At 37.5% G+C, this 10,105-nt stretch overlaps 1 protein-coding gene across 1 annotated transcript in view; it reads left to right on the forward strand.

Annotated features, from left to right (window-relative positions):
* Intu (inturned planar cell polarity protein) overlaps positions 1–10,105 on the forward strand; it is a gene marked incomplete at its 5' end in the record, with an annotated part of 52,226 nt that overhangs the window by 38,160 nt on the left and 3,961 nt on the right. The window contains 3 exons of the mRNA XM_013034870.1: positions 1,941–2,038; positions 6,398–6,587; positions 8,590–8,750. Of these exons, the coding sequence (XP_012890324.1) occupies positions 1,941–2,038; positions 6,398–6,587; positions 8,590–8,750 (449 nt within the window). The remainder of the gene's footprint in view (positions 1–1,940; positions 2,039–6,397; positions 6,588–8,589; positions 8,751–10,105) is intronic.

The following is a 10,105-nucleotide window of genomic DNA, read 5'->3' on the forward strand; positions in this document are numbered from 1 at the left end:
GCTGTGGCTCAAGTGGTAGAGTGCTAGCCTTGAGCTGAAGAGCTGAGGGACAGCACCCAGGCCCAGAGTTCAGGCCCCACGACCGGACCAAAAAAAAAAAAAAATTGTTCCTCATTTGACATGGTGGTAGTTTTAGTTATTTGAAAAACCAAAGATTAAGATTAAGATAGCAACCCCTTGCCATTCCAGGTATTTAATTAACAGTGCTTCTAGGTAGAAAAACTCTAATCTTGTTGTCCAGTTCCATTGATACTCTGTTTTCAAGCTGAAACCATAGCCTCGTACATGTGGACATTTGCAGGGACACCTCAGATTAAGTAGCCACTGGAATGTTCAGTAGAAGCTGGGTGCCTGGTAGAAAATGTCTATAATCCTACCTATTCAGGATGGTGAGATCAGTAGAAATGGAAAAGAGATAAGAACAGAAAGAGAGTCTTTGTTATAGGTAAGTATTTTTGTCTGCACTTGTAAAGGTTCAAAATGTGAATCTTAAGAAAAATGCCCATTTTTCAGATTATCACTTAATTTTTGTTTCTATGAAAATCAATAACATGTCCAAGTCATTATCCAAACCATCACCTTTGGAGGTTTTATACTTATTTTAGTGATATTGTTGTCTTTCAGAAGATTTCTGAAACTTGCCATCTAGGTGGATGGAGGTCATGCCTGACAAGATATTCTGAAAGAATGTGAGAAGGAGCACCAAATAATATGAGACTCTGAGTGTCATGAAATAAAGAAACATCAACTCAGTCTCTTAATTCAAAAATAGAAGACACTTTTAAAGTGCTAAATATAATGTATTTAGAAGTGATCATACTAGTTATGTTTAATACCTCTGTCCATGAAATTGGTAAAATATAGCTTAGAAGACTTTGTAGCTTTAAGAACAAAACTTGAGCCAGAAATCCTAGCTACTCAGGAGGATAAGGTCTGAGAATCTTGGTTCAAAGCAAACCTGGAAAGGAAGGTCCATGAGACTCTTATTTCCAATAAAACACTCAGAAAAAACCAGAAGTGGTGCTATGGCGCAAGTGGTAGAGTGCTATCCTTGAGCATAGAGAGAGGCTCAGGGACAGAGCCCAGGCCCTGAGTTCAAGCCCCAGGACTGACAAAAACAAACCAACCAAAATAACAAAACCTGAATAGCTCCCAAGAGAAACTGAATTAATCTTTAAGTTCGGCAGTTCAACAAATGTTAATTGGAACCTACTAAGGGTGAAAGGCTGTGCTGTACAAAGATAACGAGTAAGAGAGATCATGATTTTGAGGCATTTAGGCTATTGGGGTGGGGGGGAGTAAGCATATCTACAAATTTCGCAATGACTAATGGCTCTGACAGGAAGCTTTCAGGGAATACCCTCCTGCTCTCCATAACATGGCCTTCGGATTCTTGTTAGCAAAGGATAAATCAAGAGGTAAAGTTACCCTACAGATGCTTAAAGGAAGCATCACAAAATAGTAATTACTTCTCTTAGGTTTTTCTCTTTGTTTTTTTTATTGTAAAAATAGGATACAGAATGGTTATATTTACATGAGTAAGGTAATGAGTACATTTCCTATCAAGTGTTGTTACCTCCTTCTTTGTTTATCTCCTACCATCCCTTCCCTCCCTACCTCCCCAACTCCTCCCTCCAGTTTTTTATTTCCTAATCATTTCTGCTTTTAGATATAAGATTCTGGGGCTGAGAGGGTGGATGAGAGTGGTAGAGTGCTTGCCTTGCATGCATGAGGCTCTGGGTTCGATTCCTCAGCACCATATAATCAGAAAAAGCCGGAAGTGGCACTGTGGCTCAAGTGGTAGAGCACCAGCCTTGATCTGGGATAGCACCCAGGCCCACAGCTCAGGTCCTATGACTGACAAAAACAAAACTGAAGAGTTCTAGATATAAGATTCTATCTTAGATATAAACTGATTTACTTTTAAAACTATTTTTCAGATCACTAAAAAGAAGTCTACTTTCCCAAATCCATTTCATTTGGGAAATTTGAAAAAGGACCTTTCAGAAAAAGAATTGGAAATATATAATACAATGAAGTAAGAAACCTTCTGATACTGGGGGTTTGGGGCTTTTTTTTGGTTCCAATCCTGGGACTTGAACCTAGAGCATGGTCCCTAGCCACAGCTTCACCTCTGGCTTTTTTGGGAGTTCATTGGAGATAAGAGTCTCATAGACTTCTCCTGCCTGAACTGGCTTTGAACCTCAGCCGCCTGAATAGCTTGGATTTAAGTTGTGAGTCCCTGGCACCTGGCTCTCTAATACTCTTTTTCACATAAATTCATTTGTCTTTGAGGAAGTTTTACTATAAGTACAATTTCAGAGCATGTTGTGTTTACTCAAGTATAATTAAGATAGATATTACATAGTTGAGGTGATATGATATTTCTGTTAATATTTCATTACACATTTTAAGTAAAATGAACATTCAGGGGCTGGGAAGGTGGCTCAGTGGTCGAGTGCTTGCCTTGCATGCATGAGGCCCTGGGTTCAATTCCTCAGCACCACATAAGCAGAAAAAGCCAGAAGTGGTGCCATGGCTCAAGTGGTAGAGTGCTAGCCTTGAGCTGAAGAGCTGAGCGACAGCACCCAGACCCAGAGTACAAGCCCCATGACTGACCAAAAAAAAAAGAACATTCATATTATAAGAGAGTAAAACAACCCATTTATTTCTCTTTCACAGGTAAGATTTATAGATTATATAGATATAATCTATCTGTATCTACTTTTTTTTTTTTTTACTTTAGACTCTGGCAAATGCCCAGTTTATCCCTTTGCATAGATTCACTCCCAGTGCTTGAAAAAGATAGCTGCTAATGGCTCAAAGTTGCGCTCCTCCTGAAAGTAGTACCTTTCTAATGACTACTTGCTCTGTCTCAGTTCTATCACCCACCTACAGCTATAACTCTCCGGACCTTAGCCCACTAAACTTACTCAGTCTGGGTTCCAAGAACTGATCCTATAGGAACTAGGTAACAACTGGGCGCCGGTGGCTCACGCCTGTAATCCTAGCTACTCAGGAGGCTGAGATCTGAGAATCATGGTTCAAAGCCAGCCCAGGTAGAAAAGTCTGTGAGACTCCTATCTCCAATAAACCACTAGAAAACAGGAAGTGGTGCTGTGGCTCAAGCAGTAGAATGCTTGTCCTTGAGCTGACGCAGGGACAGCGCCCAGGCCCAGAGTTCAAGCCCCACAACCGACAAAAAAAAAAAAAAAGAACCAGAGAATAGCTCGAAGTTACACCTCTAAGGTGAAAGGAACTAAGGATGGACTGTTTGACTACTTAAACTGTGTATATTGCAATTTGCAATGTTAGTCACCTCTTGTACAGTCGTGATTGACAGTTGTGTCTGTTTTGCCTGATACTTAATTTTGATAGTCATATATAAAAATCACATTTTTGGGCTGGGAAGGTGGCTCAGTGGTAGAGCGCTTACCTTGCATGCCTGAGGCCCTGGGTTCAATTCCTCAGCACCACATAAGCAAAAAGAAAAAAGCCGGAAGTGGCACTGTCGCTCAAGTGGTAGAGCGCTAGCCTTGAGCTGAAGAGCTGAGGGACAGCGCCCAGGCCCAGAGTTCAGGCCCCACAACCGGACCCCCAAAAAAAAAAAATCACATTTTTGGCTTAAGCAACCAGATATGTGAAAGTAGAATTCTTTCACAACCTCACAACACACAAACATGAGTGCATAACTATCACCTTTTTTAATCACGGAAACATTTGTTTAAGAAGTTAAAATCAGTAAGTTACTAAATTACCAGATTTTTTTTTTCCTGAGAGGGTCTACTGAATTAAAAATTTTGGTTTTAATGCTTCCACATATGAATGGTTAGTTTTTAAAAAATAATCATACTTGTTTTTAAATCTGAATCATGACCTTAATGGAACCTTAAAACAACTTTACAAAATGTTGATATTCTCCAGTATTTTGTTCCCTCCATAGCATATTTCTAATTACATTGTTTTGGCACCATCTCTAGTAAAGAGATTTTTTTTTTCAGTAACTTAGATTCACATGTGATGTAAGTCATAGACTCTTACTTAAAAAGATGCCAGAGATCCTTTTTCTTCCCTCATTATTGAATGAGAAGGTGTTCTATGCAGTATACTATAGCTCATTTTAAAAGCATGTAATATATTATCCTCATATGTACATTTTTAGCAAATAAAATATATATGATATAGTAAAAACACTTATGTATATGTGTGTATGTAGCATATATAATTTCATTCGTTAAGAAACTACTGTCCATTAGTATTGCAGTCTTTCTTGAGTCCATCAGCCATTTCCTGTGGATACTACCTTGGTTCAAACTCCCGTTTTTCCCTTCCAGCTTTTAGAAATGAATCTAACTTTATCTGCTTTTTTGTATAAATCTTTTGTCTATTGTTGGATAATTGATTGGTGACTTTTTTTAAACTTTCAGTTAATAAGCACTGATTTTGAAGAGCTAAACTTCCTCTTTGTGTTTTATTTTTGAGGAAAAATATAGATAACAAAAATATTGATCCTTGCTATCCTCCAAGTGTATCTTATTAGCAGTTTGGGGTTCTTTTGATATAACTTTGTTATTGTTGTTAGGGTGTTATACAGAGGGGCTCATGTCATGAGTCAGGCTATGAGTTTATTTCTTCTTATGGACAGAGCTTCCCCGTCCCTTAGCTTTCCTCTAGTTTCCCCCTCCCATCCCTGCCCACAACAGTTTGGGTTTTTTTTTTAAAGAAATAATTTCTATTCTTTGTCTATATTTGAATTTGAAGACCTCTGACTTAGAATGATCCGTTTTGAATAAATATAATTTTCCTCATCTTGATTTTTTTTAAGATATCAGCCATCAGTTGTTAGTCAACTACCCTCTAAAAATTTTGTAGATGATTTCCTTCCCTCTCTCTCCCTAAATTTGGTAATAACAAATTTATTCAGATCATGCTGTTCAGACAGATTAACAAATTTATCAGGGTTAGCATAAATGATGGGCGAAGGAACTAGGGCAATAGCTTAAATATGTCTTTTCTTTGGTTGTGTGCTTAATTTTTGTGTTTTTTGTTGTTGTTTTGTCGGTCATGGGGTTTGACCTCTGGGCCTGGGTGCTTTTCCTCAGCTCTTCAGCTCAAGGCTAGTGCTCTACCACTCGAGCCACAGAGCCACTTCCGGTTTTCTGAGTTTACTGGAGATAAGAGTCTCATGGACTTTTCCTGCCCAAGCTGGCTTTGAACCGTGACCCTCAGATCTCAGCTCCTGAATAGAAAGGATTACAGGCATGAGGGGCTGGGAAGGTGGCTCAGTGGTAGAGCGCTTACCTTGCATGCCTGAGGCCCTGGGTTCAATTCCTCAGCACCACATAAGCAAAAAGAAAAAAGCCGGAAGTGGCGCTGTGGCTCAAGTGGTAGAGCGCTAGCCTTGAGCTGAAGAGCTGAGGGATAGCGCCCAGGCCCAGAGTTCAGGCCCCACGACTGGACTCAAAAAAAAAAAAAAAAAACTCAGCAGGGGAGAACAAAAAGAAATTACTGGAAGAGCAACTCAAAAGGCAGCTAAGGTCTGCTGCTATTGGCTATGAGGTTTCAATCCAGTTAATACAAGCTAGTTGAACATTAGTTTCCTTGTGGTTAAAATGAGGATAATAATTAATATCCTAACACACTTGCCCTGGCATACAGAAAACAATCAGTAAATAGTAGCGACTGCATTATTGCTTGTCCTTGCCATTACTGTGCTTCACCTCTTTTCTCAACTGGTAGAAATTAGTTCTGTTTACAGCTTCTGCTGATCTGAGATTATGGAGAGGAAAATATAGGGAAGAAAAAAAAGTGAGAAAACATTGGAGAAAAGAAAGATTATAATGATGAGATGTAATAGGATAATATCACTTATTACCACAGTATAGAATATTAACCCAACTTTAAAACTGCTAATAATGATTGCATTTCTTCAGAATTACTAATTTTTACTGTCACGGTAAAAGACTTAACTGCTGCTGACTTAAATGTGTCTACTTTGCTGGAAGATATTTTTATATATCCTCACCCCAAACTGATACCTTCTTTCTGGCTTGAAGAAGTCTGGGGCAGACAGGAACCGAGTAGTTCATTACCAGCTATAGAAAGAGAGGCTTGACCAATTTGGGTTGTTCAGTGAAGGGACAGTTGTGAGTTGCAAATGAACTACTAGTGCTCATTAGCTTAACAAGCTGATTCCTTTTGGAGAATTACTAATATTCCTACTATATACTTTAGTTGTAGATGAAGAAGGAATTAAATGTTTGGCCTATGTTCCCCTTCCTAATTATACTACTCAAGTTTGCTTGTAAATTCAAAGTGAAACAATATTTTTACTTACTTAAATTTTTCCTCTCTTTTTCTCTCTCCTCTTGTCTCTTTTTCTCTCTCTCCTTACAAGACTGACATCTGGGCCTGAGAATACTCTTTTCCACTACCTTGCCTTGGAAACAGTGCAAGGAATTTTCATCACTCCCACCCATGAGGAAGTAGCTCAGCTAAGCGGCTCTGTCCACCCTCAGCTAATAAAGAATTTTCATCAGTGTTGTCTCTCTATCCGTGCAGTTTTTCAACAGACACTGGTGAAAGAGGTAAACACAGTTCTATAGAGTTCTCTGTGATATAATTTCCAATTTGTAAACATTATCTCTACTCTCTAGTTAATATATGCAGCAATGTTTTCATGTAATTAAGGTGTTTTTTAACAGCCAGTTAACCTAACTTCAGTTTTTTAAAAGATTATGCACATATTACTTAACCTCAAATGTTCATTTATTATATAATACTGTGTTAGATGTCCTAGGTTAATATTTCAGGAAATGGTAGGTGTGTTTAAAGCAAAAGTAGAATGTAATGTAATACAATTTTGTAATTTATATTTGTATACAAGTAACATCTTCTATTTGATATTTGTTACTCAAACACAACCATTATTTGGTCAGAAGGCTTACCAATTAGTTCCTAAAATAAGGCTGATAATCTTTTATGTTTTCAGCCAACAATATAAATTGTTTTGGAATATAAAGTGGTCTTATAGTTAAGCCATAGACACACTACTACTGAAAATGTTTTAGCAATTTGTTGACCGTTTGCTTCTCAACCTGGGTAAGGACTAGTACTGTACATAATTAAAATATCAGTTAGATTGCTTTGATACAGGGAAAAATGGGTGTTGATTTCTAATAGCATATAAACATATAGAGATTTACTTATAACTAGTCAAATATTCAGCCAGTAAAAGCTCTCTGAAGATAGTTGTATTTTGTACACCAATATGTATATGTAAGTATGGCAAGTTTAAAAGTAGAACTTTGGTTATGAGGTGATGGGTCATGTCTGTAATCCTAGCTGCTCAGGAGACTGAGATCTCAGGATCATGGTCAAAGTCAGCCTGAGCAGGAAAGCCCACGAAACACTTATCTTTAATTAATTACCAAAAATTCCAGAAATGGAGCTAGAGCTGTGGCTAGTGTGCTAGTCTTGAGCAAAAAAAAAAAAAAAAAACTCTGGGAGAGCACCCAGACCCTTAGTTCAAACCGTAGGACTGGCACAAAAACAAAACAAAACACTGAGAGAGATGATGATAACTGCTTTAAAAAGGTCCCTCAGGACATGTCCAGTAATACTTGAACAGACATGAGTGATGCAAGGGATGGAACACTGTAGCTGTCTAGATGTATGGTTTGGGAAAGGCCAAGGTATAGTTACAGGGATGGGAGAAGCTGGAGTAGAAATCACTGGAGTAGCCTGAAAAGAGTGGGAAGTGGTAAGATCTGGAAGGTATGAGAGCCAGATCAAACATGCCTCATCTGCTGTGGAAGGACTTTGTGCTTTGTTCTAGAAGAGAATGGTTTTGAGCAGAGGAAGAAGGTACTCCTTAGTTTTTAAACATAATCCCTGGGGCTGCTTTGGAAATTAGGCTGTAGAGAAAGGGAGCAGGGCCAGTGAGGAGACTACTATTAGAATTCTCAAAGCAAGAATGACAGTTGCTTCTGGATTCTGGATGTATTTTGTATGGTGAAACAAAAGAATTTGTTGATGGACAAGAGAGAAAAGAATTAAGAATCACTGTTGTCTTTTGGGCCTGAGCCTTATAAAAATATCTATATTCTGCATAAGTTATTGGTTTGCAAATGAATAAGAAATTTAGAAAGTATGCACATCAAAGGAATGCTTTAAATATATTTTAGGTTTGGTATAGAGTATTTCATCCACTTATTACTGAATAAGCCCCTAACACTCTATATAAACACCAATGTGCTAAAAATATACAAAGGCATATAGTGTCTTGTCTCTGCCCTGGGATAAAAGGTTATAATCTTCTTTCTTCCACAAGGAAGACAGACTTATAAACTGCTAATATAATACAAAGCAATTACAACAAAATGGATCATTGAACAAAGTGTACCTTAAGATATACTTTACTGATGAAGTCCCCTTTAGGAAACAGTAATTACGTATTGAGGAGGAGTAGAAAAGTTCTTGAAGGTAAGGGGAAGAATAGCACTGTAGAGTCTTAAGTATTAGGATCAGGAGTTCAAATCATGTTACATATGATCACCAGTTATACTAATAATGTCTATTAATTTATAGAAAAAGAAGGCACTAAACAGTGAAGATCATTCACATTCTACAAATTCTACAGTATCTTCTCTTAGCCCTGTGAAAGAATATGGTGTGTTGTTTGAATGCTCTCCTGAAAATTGGACTGATCAGAAAAAAACACCACCAGTTATGACTTACTGGGTAGTAGGGTAAGTGAGAAAAGAGTTTGAAAGTAAACTAAATTGTTACAAAGTTAAAAAAAAAGTAGTAAAGCAGACTAATGTTTTAAAATACAGGGATTTATTAATCCAGCCAGGGTATTTAAATACTATATTTGAGTTTTTATTTACTAATATCACCATTAAATTCCTCCCAATCATTTCTTATTACAAAAATTGGCTATTGAGTTTATCTGGCAAAATCACTAAAAGAATAATTCCCTATTTTTCCTCCCCTTTCTTACTTCACTACTTCTCTTCTTTCATGTCTCTTTTATTTCTGTCTTTCTACTCCTTTACACACATAAGATACAACTCAGTCCAGGCCACCTCTGTTTCACTGTCTCATCGCTCTTCTCGCTTCAGTGTACTGTCACATTAGCACCAATCAAATCTTGTTACTGCTATTCCTTCTTCATGGAATGTTGTCCCTTAACCTTTTGCACATCTGGTTCCTTGATATTCAAACCAGGACTAACAGATGATCTCCTCACTTAGGATCTATCATCTCTTTTCCATCATTGAAGAGTTACCAGTAGTTCTCTGTATTGCCTCTTTGGTATTTTTCTTGCTTGATTCTTGTCTTTCTACATCACCAAAATGTCAGCACTGTGAGATAAGGAATTGTCTTGTGCACAATTGGTGTCTACAACAGCACCTGGCACATACCAGTTGCTTCATAATCATGATGGCTTAGTAATGGAGGTAGCCTAGGCAAAATGTGGTGGTGGATGGAAAGATGGGTGGTATATCAAATAGGAAAATGAAGATATGGTCATTATTTCCAAGAATATTCTATTTTACAGAATATGAAATATGCTTAAATATCTATATATTTATAAGTATTATATAGGCATTTACATATGTATATATGTAAATATCCAGAAAATACTACTAAATGCTATAGGAGTCTTGAGGAGGAGGGTGAAATCTAAGCACAGATTAAAATCAAAAGATTAGAGGCACTGGGCCAGGAACCTATTTTTAAAAATCTCCCTTGTAATTGAATTGAGTATGTAACCCACTAGAGTTGAGAACATCAACCTAAATTTAACTCTGTAGTCTAAATAGAATTGGACTTTTATAAAATTAAGTCAATCTATGTAATGTTGGAAAGAAAGGAAAAACTAGAGATGAAGAGTTAAGTTACATGCATGTTTATATAGATGTGTAGTATAACTTTACATTAGAACAACTGGGATGGAAAGAGTCAAAAAGTGTTGAATTATAATGCAGAACCACAAAGAAGAGAACTTTGAAAAACATCAGACAGAACTACTCCCTAGGGGCTGGGAAGGTGGCTCAGTGGTAGAGCGCTTGCCTTGCATGCCTGAGGCCCTGGGTTC

The sequence above is a fragment of the Dipodomys ordii genome, unplaced genomic scaffold (genome assembly GCF_000151885.1).
Source record: "Dipodomys ordii isolate 6190 unplaced genomic scaffold, Dord_2.0 Scaffold198, whole genome shotgun sequence".
Classification (NCBI taxonomy): Eukaryota; Metazoa; Chordata; class Mammalia; order Rodentia; family Heteromyidae; genus Dipodomys; species Dipodomys ordii.